General features: G+C 36.0%; 2 protein-coding genes across 3 annotated transcripts in view; one reads left to right on the forward strand and one right to left on the reverse strand.

The window, feature by feature from the left end:
- LOC113811672 (acyl-CoA dehydrogenase family member 11) overlaps positions 1 to 7,413 on the reverse strand; it is an 8,457-nt gene extending 1,044 nt beyond the window's left edge. The window contains exons 1-14 of the mRNA XM_027363459.2: positions 7,343 to 7,413; positions 6,581 to 6,715; positions 6,155 to 6,321; positions 5,572 to 5,713; positions 5,035 to 5,225; positions 4,445 to 4,544; positions 3,978 to 4,132; positions 3,401 to 3,494; positions 2,916 to 3,066; positions 2,303 to 2,446; positions 1,791 to 1,980; positions 1,385 to 1,493; positions 483 to 647; positions 1 to 121 (exon numbers count right to left, since the gene is read on the reverse strand). The exon at positions 1 to 121 is cut by the window's left edge and continues 1,044 nt beyond it. Coding sequence (XP_027219260.2) covers positions 1 to 121; positions 483 to 647; positions 1,385 to 1,493; positions 1,791 to 1,980; positions 2,303 to 2,446; positions 2,916 to 3,066; positions 3,401 to 3,494; positions 3,978 to 4,132; positions 4,445 to 4,544; positions 5,035 to 5,225; positions 5,572 to 5,713; positions 6,155 to 6,321; positions 6,581 to 6,692 — 1,841 coding nt within the window. The 5' untranslated portion in view covers positions 6,693 to 6,715; positions 7,343 to 7,413. The remainder of the gene's footprint in view (positions 122 to 482; positions 648 to 1,384; positions 1,494 to 1,790; positions 1,981 to 2,302; positions 2,447 to 2,915; positions 3,067 to 3,400; positions 3,495 to 3,977; positions 4,133 to 4,444; positions 4,545 to 5,034; positions 5,226 to 5,571; positions 5,714 to 6,154; positions 6,322 to 6,580; positions 6,716 to 7,342) is intronic.
- A 1,827-nt stretch (positions 7,414 to 9,240) lies between these two features.
- betaCOP (coatomer subunit beta) lies at positions 9,241 to 17,873 on the forward strand. 2 transcript variants are annotated; one of them, XM_027363458.2, is made up of 18 exons: positions 9,241 to 9,375; positions 11,892 to 12,010; positions 12,141 to 12,370; positions 12,510 to 12,679; positions 12,852 to 13,059; positions 13,187 to 13,324; positions 13,445 to 13,637; positions 13,770 to 13,872; positions 14,053 to 14,215; positions 14,428 to 14,539; positions 14,683 to 14,878; positions 14,998 to 15,105; positions 15,282 to 15,435; positions 15,673 to 15,957; positions 16,122 to 16,386; positions 16,526 to 16,671; positions 17,074 to 17,316; positions 17,464 to 17,873. In XM_027363458.2, the coding sequence occupies exons 2-18, from the start codon at positions 11,920 to 11,922 to the stop codon at positions 17,533 to 17,535; spliced, it is 2,877 nt and encodes a 958-aa protein (XP_027219259.2). In that variant the 5' UTR covers positions 9,241 to 9,375; positions 11,892 to 11,919; the 3' UTR covers positions 17,536 to 17,873. The 2 variants fall into 2 exon arrangements, with proteins under 2 accessions (XP_027219259.2, XP_027219258.2); XM_027363457.2 differs by having other exon boundaries at positions 9,257 to 9,375; positions 11,889 to 12,010.
- The last annotated feature ends 1,975 nt before the right edge of the window (positions 17,874 to 19,848 follow it).

Below are 19,848 nucleotides of genomic sequence, written 5' to 3' on the forward strand. Positions count from 1 at the left end.
TGGTTGTCAGCAGTGTATTCTGCAGGAGTGATGCAGAACAGGGGTTGTGCACACCATCTCTTTGCCACCTCCTCACTTATACTGCCCTCGTCCCAAGCTGCATGCTCGAGGAGGAGACTCCCTGAAGATAAGAGGGGAGAGCAAAAGTGTCAGTGATGTGATAACTATCTTTTACTCACTCCATATGTTTCAGATGATTTAAGCTTTTAATACTTATTTCTGTTTATATTTAGCAGTCTATGATTGTTCACTGTTTTGGCATTTATTATTGTTTATTAATCTATCTTGTTTTCTCATATGTCACTACATGATACCCACACACTCTTCATACCAGAAAGACAAAATAAACAAACCAATAATTAAAACTGTAGAAGCAACATCTCAACACAGATTTTCCTGACAATGTCATATTACATAATGATGTCAAAGTATCTATATGCAATCTTAAATACTGCATAAATCTTCCCCCAAAAGGAACTCACCTATGTAGATGTGTGCAATTGATGTTGCAACATCTCGGGCTGCAGGCTGCACCAGCTCTGGACACCTCTGGAGAAAGTTGACTAATTGCTCTATTGCTTGAGTAACCTTGTCACAGGAGTCCTCTAGTGCTCTATTCTGGCCTCCCTTGACCTCTTCCACACGACCTGACGATATCAAAAGAAAAGTGTAGATAATGTTACATCTGAGGGGTTAATCAAGAGAGATGGAGAAGCAACAGTAGTTGAAGTTAGCAACTGATTTTATTATTAGAAAAAATCAAATTACAGATCCTCTTTAAAGCCATGGTATCATATTGTCGACTGTCATTTTCTTTTGTGATTTTTATTTGTGCAACAATGGCTCCATGATTGTTCAGCCACCAAAGAGCCAATTAGTAAGCCTACATGTGTTCTGCTGATTAACCTTTTCCTTGAGGTTTTTAGTTTTTTGTGCTATTAATATCAATGTTACTATTGTTGTTAACATTGTGATTATAATAATATTATTAAGAATATTAACACCAATGAATAATAAGAAGAATCTTTCTGAACATCAAGGTAAAGAGAAAATAGGTGAGATAGGTAGGACTAATAACTGAATCTTTAGTGATTAAGCACCTGTGCAGCCATCTATGTGTACACATAATCTATAAGCAAAAAGACCCAGTGGACATGGCATGCACTCTTGCCATCCCATTTTGTGGGTTAAGGAAACTTCTGAGTGCATTGCAATTGCATCTCCTTGCTCCATATTTGATTTTCATTACAATATCACATACCAATAGAAGTAAATTTCATCACATTGTATTATGCATAATACACCGTAAAAGGATACTTATCTTTTAGAGCAAAATAACAAACGTACTTCAAAAAATATGTTCCATCAGGCCATTTCTCCATACCTTTAACATCCTTATACAAAGCAGTGAGAGCCTGACCCTCTGTTTTCACTACTGCTCGGAGAAAGTCAAGGGACATGATGTTTGTCGTTCCTTCCCATATTGGTAAAACCTGTCCAAAATTATACAGAATATTTCAGGTTTATTCTGTTCCCATCTTTTCATTGTCTGTAGACATATATTTTTCACCTGTATTTGAAAGTGAAAGTGAAGATTACAAACTGTCAATTGTAAAATATGCATGTATATATATATATATATACATATATATATATATATATATATATATATATATATATATATATATACATACATACATATATACTTTATATACATATACTTTATATAAATATATATTCCTACAGACAGCGATCCTCCCTTCATGGTCTGCTATGCACAACCTACTAACCTGAGCATCCCGTAGATGGACAGGGAGCCCAGTATCCTCAATGTAGCCCTGGCCCCCAAAGCACTCAAGCCCCTCTGACACCACGCTCATGGCCATTTTCGCAGTGAAGAGCTTCATGATGGGCGTCATGAGGCGGAGCACTAAGCTGTCTTCCTTTGATGCTACACCTGCTTCCTCTCTTCCAAGAATTCTGAATAATGACAAAGTAATTAAACACATGGAACCATATCTGTGCTCTACTGGTTAGTCAGTAGAAGTCATTTTCCTAACCTCAGCACATATTACCTTTATCATCGTTTTAAAAGAATCTTGACAATGCTATTCTAGAACTGTTAGCAACAAGAGTAAAATCTGAAAACTTTCATGAATCCTAAATCTTATTTTCTTTTTTGCATCACAGAAGTAGATGTATATTACCTGCGCTTCTTTTGATATGGTCATATCTCTCAAGCAAGAGAAGAAAATCAATAAGGAACATTTTCTATTATATCATCTTCAGAAAAAGAGCTTACCTTGCAACCTCATAGGTAAGGATTTCACAGCCCCTTGTAATGACATCCATCCTTGATGCTGTTAGCTGGTGCAAAGAGTGAGACTCGACCACCTTTCCAAAAGCTGAACGCCGCTGACTGTAATCTCGAGCCAGCTGGAGAACCCTGTGTGAAAAAGGAGTCATGTTTACAGTTCTCTCAATGTAACTATTGCTGTTTATTTAAAAAATATATATATCCTGTGGAAAAACTATAAAGTAGTCTTTTGTCGATTCCTTTCATTTCCAACAATACTGTTTCAAGAACTATTTCCAAAAAAGCCAAAACACAGCTTCTTACTAAAGTTTATGATAATTTTTTCAAATACAAAACCACTGCTTAAAGACATCTCAGTCGCAAGTCTTAACCTCAAATTCATCAACATTACCTTCTGGCCACTTCTGATTTCTAAATAGGTGGTAGTATATTCTTTTGTGAATGAGTTTGCCATACTTGCATTCTAAAGCAGCAATAAGTTATCCATCTCTGAATACATTTTCTTTCACATTCTCTATATACAAAGTCAAACTGTTGTCAATATATTTTTATCAATTAATGATGAAATAGATCCATACAAGTCATTTTCATAACTTGCCTCCTCATGGCTGCACAGGCGGATATTGCATTATGAAGGCGTGTAATGGTCAGCATATTGGCAATGGAAGCAATACCACGACCTTCTTCTGAAACCTGATAGGCCACAGAGCCATCAAGCAAAAGCTCAGCTGTTGGCAGCTGTCGAGTACCTGAAGAAAGAGATGGAGGAAAATAAAAATGCTACTATCACTATTATCATCTTTGAGAATTAGATGCGATGGCAATATTGATAGTTTGCTTTCATGACTAGTTATATCAGTCAAAAAAGATAACAGAAGCAGCATTATTTTAGAATTCCAAAGGGGATACTACTGCTGATAAATAATGCTTTTCACCATTAGCTTTCTATCATATAAAGCAATTTAATTTATGACCTCTCAATATTTCAGCCTAGAAGTGCAATAAAACCAAAACAAAACAAAACAGACCCATAGAAACAATAAAGTTAATTTTGTATTTACACCTCAAAATCTTAAGACTTACCTAGCTTATCTTTCAGTTTTACAATCTCAATGTTATTTAATGAACCATCATCCTTCCTTGTTTCCATGTAAAACATAGTAAGTCCCCGTGGTTTCTGGTAGAAAAAATAACAGATGTAATTAATCAAACTGTATCAGAAATTTTGCAGTTAAGGAATAGATTCAAAATATATATCAAGTACTTAGTAACCCACCAAAGCAGTTAAATTTCAGCTAAAGTAAAGATGAAGCTATCAATGATTACTGTAAAGTAATAATCACACAGTAACACTTAGACCACCTCATAAAGAGCTCATTGTATCTTACTAGTTCATCATTTTATTACACTAATAATTCACACACAATCACCCAAACCTCATGAATATACTCATCTTGCTGTTTCACAATCCCATTATGGAAATCATCAAATGCTAGCAGTAACTAAGCCCCTTAGATCTGTGTGATGTGATGGTAATAATACCATCGCATATAATCTACCAGACATAAAACTTACACCCCATCTAACCAGTTAATCATTTCATCACGCTAACCATCATAAGCCAGCTCCTAACATTGTTAAGGTCCCACAAGCATCTTACAGGCTCAGGTTCCTCTTCTGAAATGATGTTGGCAAGGGTCAGGGTCATGTCAGAGTCTGTGGCTGAGCTGAACCACTTGTAGCCGAAGAGCTGATGTGATCCATTGGCTTCCTCTACCGCGACTGTTTCCGTTGATCCACTTACATCTGAGCCACCTGTGTATCATTTTCATTATGTATATTGCCCACACCCATAAAGAGTGATATATATCAACTGCAACTTCTACATAACATTTCATATATGGAAAAATTTTCAAATATCATACATTTTTTAATCAATTATAAGATTCTCACTTAATGAAATCTTTGGCTAAGTCAAATAGAGAAATAATCAGACAAGAATATCTTGACTAAGTCATCATTATCATGATGTAATGTTCTCACATATCTGTAGCATAAACAACTTTGCATAAATATTATCAAGAAAAAATGGATAAACAACAATATATACATATATACATCCCTTACCTCTTTTTTCAGTCATCCACTGACCCGAGGTCCAAAACTTGTTTGGGTCACGTGAGGTTAAATGCTGGTAAGCCTTCTTCATGTGAGGAGAGCCAGTTGTCTGCATTAAGAAAGAATTTCATTTAAATAAAGCTCATGCATGTCTTTCCCATCTTATGTTGTATTCTGACTACTTGATGTACTTACAAAATCTGAGTAAAAGCAACACAAACAAGTGTAAAATTGTCTATTTTGGAGCACTAGAGTTCAACCAGACATTATAGATTTTCATCCCTATTACAGTTATAATACAAATGGAAAACAAAAAAGTTGGCATTGAGTTACATCTCTAATGCTGCAAATTAAAAACTGACAATTACAAACAGTCGCATACAAAAAGTAAATAGATATATATTTTGGCACATACTGCAAACATCAGAGGAGGCATATTAACATCCATCATACATGAATATATTGCAAGTCTAATGTATCATCTAAACATGAAAGAAGCCAACATCTGGTTTACTTTACAGCTGCATATATGCTGGAAGAGAACTTTCGTGTGCCAAAAGCAATTTTCTAGTAGACTTGATGTTCCTAATAAAACTCACTTTAGCAGTTTTTGCAGCTCCATCTGTCATGGCAAGAGGGCAGGAGTAGAGTCCTGATACAGGAGCAAAGAGATACAGCTTGATCATCTGATAGAGGCGGTCATACTCGGCAAATTTCCCTTCATAGGCAGTCGCAATAAGACCCTCTTCAGCTGAAATCTTCTTGAGGTCTTTCCATGCCTGGCAAGTCACTGAAACAGCAATAGAATGAAGCTGTAATTGACTGTTTCACTTTTTCAGAAGCTGAAAACTAAAAAAAAATAAAAATTAAGAAAATAATAAAAATGTCCAAAGTACAACACCATCATACCTTTGTAAAACCAAGACAGAATTTATGAAATTCACTGAATACTGCAATCAGACTCCTTTCTGAAGCTGAGTGTAAAAACTCTGCTCTGACTTTATTCTATAATAAATTCAAAACAACAAAGGAACTCAATGAAAGAAAACACAAAAAAGAGTATAACAAAAACATAAAAGGCTACCAAAGTCAGTCACAAGTCACTCGAATGAATGACAAAAGAGATGATAACTTACCTAAATCATCTACTCTGTTGCCCCAGGCATTAAAAGTACGAACAAAAGGCTGATTACGCTCGCATTCTCTCCCCAGAGGATAAATCTCTGTCACAGCCCTCTTACCAAAACGCTCTAAGTCTTCCCATATTTCAGCTCGTACCTGGAGCAAAAGTTTTGCTTATAGATTTTTGAGGAAAAAGAAAGGAATTAGGCACTGTGATAAGCATGCTTAATTAATTGTTTCTTTACCATCCCCCTAACCTGTACATGTATATGACAGACAGACACAGACAGATGAAAAAAGAGAGGGAGGGGGGGGGGGGAACAGAGAGAGAGAGAGAGAGAGAAAGAAAGAGAGAGAGAGAGAGAGAGAGAGAGAGAGAGAGAGAGAGAGAGAGAGAGAGAGAGAGAGAGAGAGAGAGAGAGAGAGAGAGAGCGAGAGAGAGAGAGAGAGAGAGAGTGAGAGAGAGAGAGTGAGAGAGAGAGAGAGAGAGAGTGAGAGAGAGAGTGAGAGAGAGAGTGAGAGAGAGAGTGAGAGAGAGAGAGAGAGAGAGAGAGAACAGAGAGAGAACAGAGAGAGAGACAGACAGAGATGCCTTACCTCATTTGGAAGAACTCTGGTGAGGTATGAAGTGAGAAATGCATTGTTGGTGAACAGGTTTTCTTGGTGAGGTGGTGTCTGTGTAAAATATCCAAGTCTGGCACGAGAAAACTGGATGCGCAATCTTGTTTTCAATTCTTCTTGGTTTGATGCAGCATTCTGTTGATCTAAAAATTGAAGAAATATAATAACTATTACATCAGAGAAGTACGATGTAGATAACCATTTGTAAGAGCAGTATACCAAAGTAAACCAAATCTAAATCTGAAGATACATCAGCCAATATCAAATGGTCAACTTCAACATACTGTCTCCACAACTTAAGTCTTATATCACTACAATCTGAGCTTGTTCTGAAGTTTATATAAAACATACCATGTTTTAAGTCCTAAAGAACAAAATATTTAAAAATATCATCACCATCACCTTTTTTAAGTTGATGTGCAGCATACTTTGATTCTCGAGAGCCAGTGGACACTAAACGCACTGAGCTGCTTATGATCCTTCGGGCTGCTTTATGGTGTTGCAGTAACAGCATTGTTAATTGTTCTAGTTATATTCCTGGAAACAGTAATATATTATAGTTAGGATAAGATTTTCTTCAATATTTATGTGAATATTCCTACATTCTATCCATTAACACTCAATAAAATGGTAACAAAGTTACATTCTTTATCCATATCAATAAAATAAAGTAATACTGTATAATACTAACCATCACTATACAAACTATATTCCTGCAATGATAACATTTCATTAATGCACCGTTTTCTTACTTTAATTAATCAAAAACAGAAAGAGGTAACCAAAAATTTATAATGAAAACTAGTATGGCATTCAGAAATTGCACATCACCTCGTTTTAATCTGCCACCTTCTCACAACACGAGTAATTTACGAAATCACCTCAACTCAAGAAGAGTAAGCTCGATATCCTTTGACATGATAGTCAGTCTCTTGGTTAATGGCATCAGAAGCCTACCTGCTTACAAACATCCTACAAACTAATTTTGCGTCACAAGAATAAATAGTAGGTCTACACGATCACTCTCCCTGACGACAAACCCAAAAAATATGAATGAAAGCGTAAACATTCTGCATCTTTCAGTTGCCATATACTACACTCAACACGCATGACTATCAATCTACTGTTAAGACTATTCAACAATAAGAGGCGATAATAAAATACCTTCAGCTATGTGCGACTCGTTTGTTTGGGTAAGAGGTTTGTTTACATCAAGCAGCTGATTTGGGGGATACGACTTAATACATTATTGTTATCATTAATATATTTTATCATCATTTTTATTACTATGCACATTATTCATGTTACATATATCCTTCATATTACTCACAATATTTATATCATCTCTACTTTTCATATAATTCATCATTCATATCTTTTCATATCATTTATTACTCATCATTATTATCATTATTGTTCTTATTATCTTTTTCACTATCATTAGTAGATGATGATAATAATAATAATGATAATAATAGTAGTAGTAGTAGTAATAGTTGTAGTAGTAGTAGTAGTTTTAGTATTCGTATTGTTATTGTCATAACTATTAGTAGTATTAGTATTTCTACTACTGCTACTACTACTCCTACTATTATCATTATTATAATTATTACTATCAATATCATTATTATTATTGTTATCATTATCATTATTGTTATTATTATCATTATTATTATCATTATCATAACTATTATTATAATTTTCATTATTATTATTATCTTTATCATTGTTATTATCACTAGTAGTTTTTAATATTATCCTTATTGTTACCATTATTATTATTATCATTATTATTATCACTACTACAATTACTAATATTATTGTTATTATCATTAATATCATTATAATCTTTATCATTATTATTGCAATTATCATTCTATTATTATTATCATTATTATTTTGTTATTATTATTATTATCACTGTTATCATCATTATCATTATTATTATTATTATTATTATTATTATTATTATTATTATTATTATTATTATCATCATCATCATCATTATTATTATCATTATAATTATTATTATTATTATTATTATTATTATTATTATTATTATTATTATTATTATTATTATTATTATTATTATTATTATTATTATTATTATTATTATTATTATTATTATTATTATTATAATTATTATCATTATCATTATTATTATTATCATCATTATTATTATTATTGTTGTTGTTGTTGTTGTTGTTGTTATTTTTTTATTATTATCATCATTATTGTTATTATCGTTGTGTTTATTATAATCTTCATTACTATTTTTTTGTTTTGTTAATGATTTTATTGTTATCCTTATTGTTTTAATTGTTTAAAGTATTACTACTATTAATAATAATGTTACATCATTGTAGTAATTTTCTTCACACCAGTCGTAGACAGGAATAAGATCTATTGATGCCTGTTATTAATAGATATCAGTATAGGTACAGAGAACTCAAAACTTTGTGATAATATATATAGCAATAGGTAATGCTATATATTTTGCTAAAATTATCTGAACGAATAGCACATTATCATATACATTTTATAAACCCAGTCGATAAAGACATATCAATTCATGTTAAAAAACAAATTCAGAAAGTGATTCATGTAGATATTGCATTTGAATTATGTCCATCGCTGTTTAAGTTGTTAATTCTAACAGCATTAATTGAAAGAAAAGTTTGTAATACAGTTAAATCTACCGCTTTTTCTTACTCAAAGGAGAAACCAAAGTTACATGTTTACTATGATATTTTGTTTCTGCAGGTTCAACGTTTGAATTAATTGGTTAATTTTCACATATCTTCCATTTTTCCTAGAAATTTACATACATAATTTCACAATTTGTCGGATTACATGACAAGATAATAACAGACAAGTTTCATGTGATGACAGTGTGCCACGTCTGATAGAGTAAATTTCCGAAATATCTTGACATAATATCATATAATAGCAAAATTATTTTCAGAAACTCTTAACAAAAATTAAAAATGCACACATATTTATATCCAATACAGAAATGTTTTGATGAATATGAAGTGAGTGATTTAATTTTTTTTAATCCCTTTCTCTTCTGCCAAAGAACTTCACAAATGCACTTGTGTTGTTGACGTTTGAGGTCGCCGGAGGAGGAGGCTGCCTTCCTCACCTGTCAATTTAAGGTTCTTTTGTCCTTCATTACCCTCTGAGGAGTTTTCTGGGTAAGTTAGAGTGACACTGAATACTTAGATTCGCAATTCGGGTAGATGTTAATTCGAAAAACACATTTTGAAAAGGAGAATAAGGAAAGTGGTGACAGGAGCGAATGGTGAATGATGAGGTGGCGGAATGTGAACATCTTTTTACTATTATTTTCGGCTTTGACGCCTCATATATTTTCGGCTGTAAATGGAAAATGTCATTTTGATGGTACAGACCAGGTGACGAGTTGTTTATTAGTCTATAATACATGTACAACGTTAATTCTACAATGTGTAGATTTGTATTTGGGGAATGCAATTCGCTGCAAGACATTTATTATGTATATGTATATACATTACATTATTTGTTCAAGAAATACACGCTTTATTAGAATTCCAGTGGATTTATGGACCTTTATTAAAACATTCTCTAGCCTCAGCTTCCTAAACTTCTATGAAAGTCTCTTATGCATTTCTTTGAGGGCAGCAAAACACTGGATTTACCAATACTTGTGTGTCAGTCTGTAATGGTCAGTGTTCAGTATTTTAGCATCTGTATTTTGAATTTATTTATGTAATGCCACAGAGTATTTGTCGGAAAGCCATTCATGGTAGAGACCACGGACACTGACACGAGTAGATAGTAGTAGATGGACACCGCCATCGTATAGAGCAGAAGAAATAGAGAGTTAGGAAGGCTATAAGCACAGTTATTTCTCACAAGGTTCAAGGTCTTCCACTGTGGTAATGTTTCACAGAAATGTCAAGCAGAACACTGGGCCATCACAGGATTTACCAATGTCCCTGGAAAAGGTTAACTGTCAGGAAAAACGTCATGCCATGTAGATAAGCCGATGTTAAGTAGCAAACATGAAATAGTACTAAACGATATGAGTAATAAGAAATCTTTACTCAGAGGTTTGAAATAAAAGCAATGAATTATTATTTTGTATAGAAAGACAATATACAAATACAAACAAATGCACTTGCTGTTGCTGATGTTTTTCTAGCTTTGTATTTTTCCTGCTTTGATATTTCTGTTATTATATTTAAGCAATCTGTTTTACTCATTTCCCTATGGTTTTCTCCTTCATGCTACTGTTAACCATTCTTTTCTACTCGTGTGTGTGTGTGTGTGTGTCGTGTGTGTCGTGTGTCATGTGTGTGTATGTATCGTGTGTCGTGTGTGATGTATGTGTGTCTTGTATGTGTGTGTGTGTGTGTGTGTGTGTGATGTATGTGTGTGTGTGTGTGTGTGTGTGTGTGTGATGTATGTGTGTGTGTGTGTGTGTCGTGTCGTGTCGTGTCGTGTGTGTCGTGTGTCATGTGTGTGTATGTATCGTGTGTCGTGTGTGTGTGTGTGTGTCTTGTATGTGTGTGTGTGTGTGTGTGTCTTGTATGTGTGTGTGTGTGTGTGTGTGATGTATGTGTGTGTGTGTGTGTGTGTGATGTATGTGTGTGTGTGTGTGTGTGTGTGATGTATGTGTGTGTGTGATGTATATGTGTGTGTGTCATGTATGTGTGTGTGTGTCATGTGTGTGTGTGTGTCATGTGTGTGTGTGTGTCACGTGTGTGTGTGTGTGTGTCTACGTGTGTGTGTCTACGTGTGTGTGTATGTGTGTGTGTGTGTGTGTGTATTTGTTGTGTGTGTGTGTATGTGTGTGTGTGTGTGTCGTTTGTGTGTGTGTGTCATGTGTGTCATGTATGTATGTGTGTGTGTGTCATGTATATGTGTGTGTGTGTGTATGTGTGTGTGTCATGTATGTATGTGTGTGTATGTATCGTGTGTGTGTGTGTGTCGTGTGTCATGTATGTGTGTGTGTGTGTGTCATGTATGTATGTGTGTGTGTGTCATGTATGTGTGTGTGTGTGTGTGTGTGTGTGTGTGTGTGTGTGTGTGTGTGTGTGTGTGTGTGTGTGTGTGTGTGTGTGTGTGTGTGTGAAGGTTTTCTCTTATCTCTACCTTGCACTTCGAAGTGCTATAAAGCGCACAGTTTCAACAGCGTGTTGTGCAGTAGTTGTATTCAGTCCCAAGAGGTAGTACACCTTGCAGATAATGAATACATTGTTTACAAAGACACACACTGTTGAAAGTCAAGAAATGTGTTTCTGTATTAATTCTGCCGTATTAGCTTTTATGATAATGAAATGCTACTGGGCACTTCTTGAGTTGTATTTTATAACATATTAAACAAACCATAGGATGTTGAAAGTGAAGAAACATGAGAACAAGGTTCTTAACTTTTAAGCCTAGCTGCTAGGCTGAAAATGGAAAATGTAATATAATGATAGGAAATAGATTGTTATGAGTACTTACACATACGTGTCATAATAAATGTGTTTAAATGCAAAATCTAAAATGCAAAAAGTTTGTATGGATTAATGTTTACATTTGATAGTTCTGCATTTCACTTTTATTTGCTGTTCAGCTTCTTATATCTTTGTATTTTGTACAAAGTCTCTGAGTTTAGGACTTTAGTAGAATGGGGTAAATGGCTTGAAAAGTTCCTAATTTTTTTCTTCTTTAATGCCAGCAGGTCTGAAGTGCTCACCCATACCAGCAACATGGGTACTCTGGAGCAGCCATGTTATACCCTCATTCAGGCTCCCACAGACACAGAGCAGCCATGTGAAATGACACTGAAGCGGGACCTTGGTAAGACATAAATTAGCGTTTTGTATGATTGATGTTGATTCTGAAATTTTTAAATAATTTCTCATACTCCTCCCCCTTAAAAATAATGAATTGTAGTGTAGTGAATAAATATTTATGTTTACACCAACAGAAAATGGAGACATTCCCGGTAAACAGGGTGCCCTGAAGAAAGTGATCCAGCTTATCCTGAACGGAGAACGTCTACCAGGAATCCTGATGACAGTGATTCGCTTTGTGATGCCCCTTGAAGACCACACCATCAAGAAGCTGCTGCTTGTCTTCTGGGAGATTGTGCCCAAGACCACTCCTGATGGTAAACTTCTGCAGGAGATGATTCTTGTCTGTGACGCCTACAGGAAGGTAAAGCAATGAGTTGAGGAAATTACATATTAGCTGATCATGTGGAATTGACTGAAATATTCACATGTTTCCAGTGTTGATTTGCCTTTTTATAATTCTCTTGACATATCCTTTCCACATGTTACTTTTACCATCACAGGATTTATCACACCCGAATGAGTTCATTCGAGGTTCCACACTGAGGTTCCTGTGCAAGCTGAAGGAGCCAGAATTGCTTGAGCCTCTGATGCCAACCATCCGCTCTTGCTTGGAACATCGTCACTCCTATGTGCGGAGGAATGCAGTCCTCGCCATCTTCACTATTTACAAGTTAGTGTCTTTAAGATTGAAGCAGATTTCTTGCCATTTGAGTTTGCAATTTATTTATTACAATGGGATAAGAAATTTTGAGATGTTAATCAATCAAAAATAAGTCAATTTTGTGTGGATGTCAAATAAAGTTATATTTAGTAGTTTGTTTTAACCATTCTCTCCATTGCAGGAATTTTGATTTCTTGATCCCCGATGCACCTGAACTGATTTCAAACTTCCTGGAAGGGGAACAGGATATGTCATGCAAGCGTAATGCTTTCATGATGCTGATCCATGCCGATCAGGAGAGAGCTCTCACATACCTGTCCACATGCATTGATCAGGTCAACTCCTTTGGGGACATTCTGCAACTTGTTATAGTTGAACTTATTTATAAGGCAAGTATTGGTATTTGTTGGAAATTATTGAGAATATTGGCATTATCGTTGATTCATGAACGTTATTGGTTGACTTTATTATTTGTAAGTTTTTCTGTCATCGTAATGGTTCATATTTTCCTTGCAGGTATGTCACGCCAATCCAGGGGAAAGAGCGAGATTCATCAGGTGCATTTACAATCTTCTAAATTCTAGTAGCCCTGCTGTCCGCTACGAAGCTGCTGGCACCCTTGTTACGCTATCTTCAGCCCCAACAGCTATTAAGGTGTGTTTATATGACGATTTTCCAGCATGACCTAAGTGCACATGATAACAACATCAAGGTTTTTTAGTGTTGACTTTGGTATGGTGAATAAGACATTGAATGTGCCCTTTTTCTTACCAGGCTGCAGCTAATTGTTACATCGAGCTCATCGTGAAAGAGAGTGACAACAATGTTAAGCTCATCGTCCTGGATCGTCTGGTGGCACTGAAGGACTCTCCACAGCAGGAAAAGATCTTGCAGGAACTGGCCATGGATGTACTCAGAATCTTGAGCACCCCTGATCTTGAAGTTCGCAAGAAGACCCTCAATTTAGGTAAGTGTGTTTATGGACAGATTTAGTTCCGGAAGACATGGTTGTTGATTTGTAGAGCCATGTTGGAATGTTCATATGATGACTTGTAGAGTTTTTTGTACTCCTCCTCACGGTATTTTTTTTCTTTCCTAGCACTCGAATTGGTGACAATGAGGTCTGTAAATGAAATGGTAGAAGTGTTGAAGAAAGAAGTTGGAAAGACCCACAACACTGTTGAACATGAGGACACGGGCAAGTGAGTATCATTACAAGGAGATTTATGCAGACATTTTGCAAGGATACTGATGTGTTTTTTAGCCGAGTGTAAGGACTAAACCTGTTAAAAGGTTGCAGAAGTTTGATTTATTCAGCAAGATGAGAATACATAGGGGCAATCAGTTGATAAACTAAAACAATTTATTTAATCCCCTACAAGGTATCGTCAGCTGCTGGTACGCACACTACACACAATCAGTATGAAGTTCCCAGACGTTGCTGCAAATGTGATCCCAATCCTTATGGACTTCCTATCAGACAACAATGAACTTGCTGCAACAGATGTATTGGTCTTTGTAAGGGAGGCTATTCAGAGGTTCGAGGTAAGTAGATTTGATTATCCTAGGGGGAGTTAGTGCACATTAGCTCACAGAATGGATAATTCACTTATTACATGGATCTTTAATCAGAAAATGTTAATCTATGGAGAGGTGTAGGAGAGCAAGTCTCATGCATTTGAGTAATAACATGCTTAAAGAGAGCAAAATACAATAAATATCATAGATTGATTGCAACATATTTTCTATTCCTGTAGGGTCTCCGCTCCCAGATCATAGATCGTCTGCTTGGTTCATTAGCAACAATCAGATCTGTGACTGTGCAGTGTCATGCACTGTGGATACTTGGGGAATATGCCTCAAGCTCAGGTATGCAGAAATGCCTTCCCAAAGTTGAAAAACAATCAATAATAGGTAAAGCACAATATTGAAGATGAAATTTGAATCATATTTTCAAGGTGTAATTTGTGGACTTTGAAATGCATGGTTAACTCCTTTCCTTTTTTTTAAAGGGGAGATTTTGGGTGTTGTGTCTGCCATAAGAGGGAGTTTAGGAGAACTACCCATTGTCGAGGATGAGATGCGCAAGGCAGCAGGTGAAGCAGGCGAGGATGATGGCTCAGGGGACAAGGCTGGCCAACAACAGCAGCAACAGAAAGTCACAGCTGACGGTACTTATGCCTCACAGTCGGCCTTCTCCACAACTACGTAAGTTTGTTTTCCTTTGCTTTTGATTTTTTCCTTCGTGGAAATTTGAGTTATGCAGTGAGCAGCATGTAAGATATAAAAAAAAAGAAGTCTTATAGGATTAATACTTTGCATTGCAGATCCTCCCTCAAAGCTGATGATCGTCCTCCACTTAGGAAGTACCTCCTGGAAGGAAACTTCTACCTTGGTGCCGTCATTGCTAATACCCTTGTTAAACTTGCTTTCCGGTAAGATTTGGCAATATTTGACATTTGTAGTTGGAGATTATCCCCCAGTAGTAACACAAATATCTTGGAAATTTTTACCATGAATTGAGTAATACACTAGCTTTTCCTCTTCTCTTATTATGATAAAGATAAAACAGAACAATTACTGATATATATTTAACCATTTCAAACCACAGGTACATCTCACTGGAGGCAGATGTTAATAAGCAGAATGCCTTTTGTGCTGAAGTGATGCTTGTGATTTCATCCATTGTGCACCTAGGAAAGTCAGGTCTGCCACAGAAGGCCATGACAGATGATGACTATGACCGGATGATGCTCTGTCTACAGGTAAAATCGATAAAATTTTGTTGGCTGTCATATGATTTTTGTTTTTGTTCATAGTAAATTGTACTATTATATGGTAAGAAAAGTTGTTCATTGCAAAATTATAATTTCATTAAATGATTTTAACTTACATTTACAAGTATCAAGCTAATTGAATGAAGGTAAACAGACATGTTTGTCAAACACTTAAATCATATTATGGTCATTTTATTAGAACTTAGCAATTTCCTTTTCAATCAGGTTGTGTCTGAGCGCACCCCCAGCCTGGCATCAGTATTCACAGTACAGTGTCGTGGTGCACTGTCCCACATGCTGGCAGCCAAGTCAGAGGAGGAGGAAGCCCAGAGACGTGATCGCAAGGCCAGCAAGGTGGTAGAACATGTAGATGACCACATCTCCTTCTCACGCTTAACCAAAGGCAGTGACCTCTCTTCAACTGATGACATGTTTGACCTATCAATGTCTATGGCTGTTAGTGGAGGCAAGAAGGAAGGCATTGACCTGAGCACAAGTAAATTAAGCAAGGTAATAGGGCTAAGGATTTGTTCATTTTCTGACGGTGTGCGAGTCTTTGCATGAGACTGATGTATTATGTAAGTATTGAATGTATTAATTGCTGTTTGTGCTGTCTTGTTTTGTTGGTATTGTGAGTAAAATGCTTCAAATTAGAACCACCTCCTCCTCAACAGGTTACACAGCTCACTGGCTTTAGTGACCCTGTGTATGCTGAGGCCTACGTCCATATCAACCAGTATGACATCGTCTTGGATGTCCTCATCGTCAACCAGACCAATGACACACTCCAGAATTGCACCTTGGAGCTGGCCACCCTAGGGGACCTTAAGCTAGTAGAGAAGCCACAGCCTATTGTCCTGGCACCACATGACTTCTGCAACATCAAGGCCAATGTTAAGGTGGCCTCAACTGAAAATGGATTCATCTTTGGAAATATTGGTGAGTTGGAAATTATCTCGTGGAGTTGACTATTTTTTCAGTTTTGTCAATAAGAACTAAGGAATTAGAGGAAATATTTTTTTAAATGGTAAACTTGTGATATAATAAACTGAATTTTAATTATTTTCCTATTTTGCAGTATATGATGTCAAGGGTTCAACAAGTGATCGCAATGTTGTTATTTTGAATGACATTCATGTGGATATTATGGACTACATTGTTCCTGCGACCTGCACAGACCTTGAGTTCCGGCAGATGTGGCTTGAATTTGAATGGGAGAACAAGGTATGCAATATTTATATTTGAATTTGGGGTGAATGTTTTATAAAAAAGTATTTTTTGGATCACATTACATATGAGCCTTCCAACATTTTATCCCACATCCCTTTGGTTGTGAGCATCCAAATCATTGTCAGACCTTAGGACATCATTTTTTTATATTGCAAAGAGGTATTATTTTCCTTGATGAATATATGTAGACATAGATAATTATGCACATATCTCTGTATGCTCTAGAAGGTTTGTAGGTATAGGATACAAATGTATCAAGCTTTGCGATCACTGATTTTATTGTTATAGGATATTAGGAATCGCTGATTTCTATTGCTCTTACTGTAAAAATATTGTTGACCCAGTAGTATATCATAACTGAATCATACATAAAATGGTGAACACTTTACTTTACAGGTGACAGTCAACACTCAGATGACCGAGCTTAAAGCTTATCTTGACTACTTGTGCAAGTCCACTAACATGAAGTGCTTGACACCAGAGAAAGCCCTCACAGGGGCTGGTGACTACATGGCAGCTAATCTTTATGCACGCTCCATCTTTGGTGAGGATGCACTGGCCAACTTGTCCATTGAGAAACCCCTGGACAACCCCGAGGCTGCTGTCACTGGACATATAAGAATTCGTGCCAAGAGCCAGGTTAGAGCTTCTGTAATTCTGCCTGTCTCTACTATTATCTTGATTTGTCTGACTTATCTAATTATCAAGACATATTTAAGAATACTTATTCATATTAACATCACTTCCTCCTTTGTGTATAATATGTAATTTTCTTGTTTTTTTCAGGGAATGGCTATCAGTTTGGGTGACAAGATCAACAAGGTGCAGAAAGCTACAATAAAATCTGTAGGAGCCTAAACCCACCCTGATACTTCCAGTGTTATCCAGTGTTTTGTTGAAAGATCCGTATTTTTAGGCAATATATACATATAAGAATATATATATTATGCACTTCATTCATCTCTGAGCTACCTTTTAACTAATATGTATGGATTCAACTGATTTAAAAAGAAACAAAGTTTTGATTTTTTTTCTTTTCACTATAGTTTATGTGCAGGTTGGATGAGGGACAGCAAGATTATTTAATTTGTTTTTGTTCAATTTGTCTTTATATTTTAACAGTACCAATCACAGCTTATTTTTTAATATAAAGTTCTGTTGTCATTAGATGTATGAATAAAGGATGGTTTCTGTTTCTTTTATGTTTTCTTAATCCCTCGCAATTATTTTATATATAGCAATGAAGGTTGGATTCAATATTTAAGGACAGTTTCTATTGCTGCATTTACGAAGATATGCAGGTGACACTAGAAGGAAAACTTCCCAAGATCCATCTTATGAAAGAAAATCTCTCACAGGCTTCAAGTTTAAGTTCAACAAATTGTCTTTGAGATTACAGCAATGAAAAGGTTTATATAGTCCAATATCTCAATGAAATGTTGAGGTATGATACTTATTTCACCTTAAAGCCTATATTCTATAGAAAGCATTATCAATTGGGATTCAGTCAAATTAATATAAACTTTGACTGAGGGTTCGGAGTAAAGATATTAAAGCTTGATATTAATGCAGGCAAGGATTTACAAGCTTATTGTGCACCCCCATACCTATTAATCCAATTTTATATTTCGAAGTATATGAAACATTTTCTTGAATTGTTTACACCGAGTAAGACTTTACGAAGATTTATTCAGTTATGACAGCTCAGTCCATCAGATAAAATATGAACATAAATATCTTTGTAGAATATAAAAAAGGATGATTTTTTTTTTCTTTTTTTTTTGAAAATCCATCCAAATAGCACTGAACTACCAGTTCAATGGGTGACAAAAGTGAAAAAAGTTTGGTATGGGGAATGGAATACTAACTTTGCAGGGTATTTTTCTAGACTTTACTGTTGTTTTCATAGGAAGGGAATACAACTACCCTATTCCAATTTAAATGTTTTCTTTATTCAGAGCTCTCAAAATTCAGTCACTTTATGATAAAAAAAGTTTGGCAAGACATGAACTTTGCAAGGACATTTTTTTAAGGACTATTCATTCCGGGGGATTGGAGACAAAATGAGCATTAATACTTGTAATTTTGTATAATTATACAATACGTCTCAACATGAGCAAGGGGGTCAGTTGTACTTCAGGCACGCCGGAATCCAGGAAGAACGAGATGGGAGTGTGTTCTCTGGTGGTCTCAATGGAAGAAAAGTGTGGAAAAAGATGAGAGCCAATATTGACCTGGCTGATTTGGTCACTCAGATCAGTAGTGACTTGGAGAAGATCAGAGTTGAGAGTATCTCGAACATGGAGGACGTAGGCCGGATGAGGGAATGTTTGTCGGACAGTTTATGGGTCCAACGCTAGGCTGCTCCGGATTGTGCGGCAAAGAAAGGGAATGTTCTTTTAAAAGAGATAAGGACTCATAGCTGACTATGGGTGCCTTGCTTGCAGTGGTAACTGTTCCAGGCTGAACTTTTTAAACAAAGCACTTTGGTACAATCAGAGTTCTGCCACGGAACACACTTGAAGGTGTATGGTTGGGAGATTCGGGGAATGGCTGTATAGGTAGCTCTTTGGACAGCAACTTTGAAACATTTGTAGTATATCTAAAATGGACGAGAAGGAGGATGGAGGGAGACAAAAAGCAGAAATTAAAGTAAAAGTATGATAGTCAGCTCTATCAAAGCACCATCGTGGGGCCTAGAACTGACCAGTCGAAGTATAAACGGAGAGAAGGGGAGCATAGAAAAAGGTCAAGGCATGAAAACGACTAGTGATCAGCCACTGGAGGTAGTGGTGGAATCACTTCAAAGAGTGAGTAAAAATCACCAACTATGAGGAAAGGAGTTGTGAAAGTAGTATCAAAGGGAACAAAGCCAATGGGGTGGGAAGACAAGTGGACTGAAATAACTATGATCCAGCGGTGAAGAAAGATACGAATAACTGTGCAAGCTTTCTGATGGATAGGTAAAGCAGGGAGTGTGAGGAAAAGACAAAAGGATAAACAGTAATTGATACAGGATGTGTAAGAAAAGTCTCTAGGAGAAAAGAGGATATGACGGAGATTAGGTTGGGAGAATGGAAACAGCAAATATTTCTATGGGCTTTTGAGAACATGAAAAATCAGTCCCACTTGGCTGGGCGAAACAGATTATTCATCATAATTGAAAAAGTG

This window comes from Penaeus vannamei, chromosome 14, assembly GCF_042767895.1.
Source record: "Penaeus vannamei isolate JL-2024 chromosome 14, ASM4276789v1, whole genome shotgun sequence".
Taxonomy (NCBI): domain Eukaryota; kingdom Metazoa; phylum Arthropoda; class Malacostraca; order Decapoda; family Penaeidae; genus Penaeus; species Penaeus vannamei.

Coding starts and splice junctions, on each gene's coding strand:
- betaCOP (XM_027363458.2), top strand. CDS start 11,920: ATGGGTACTCTGGAGCAGCCATGTTATACCCTCATTCAGGCTCCCACA. Junction 12,011..12,140: donor GACACTGAAGCGGGACCTTG/GTAAGACATAAA, acceptor TTACACCAACAG/AAAATGGAGACATTCCCGGT. Junction 14,540..14,682: donor GGAATATGCCTCAAGCTCAG/GTATGCAGAAAT, acceptor TTTTTTTTAAAG/GGGAGATTTTGGGTGTTGTG.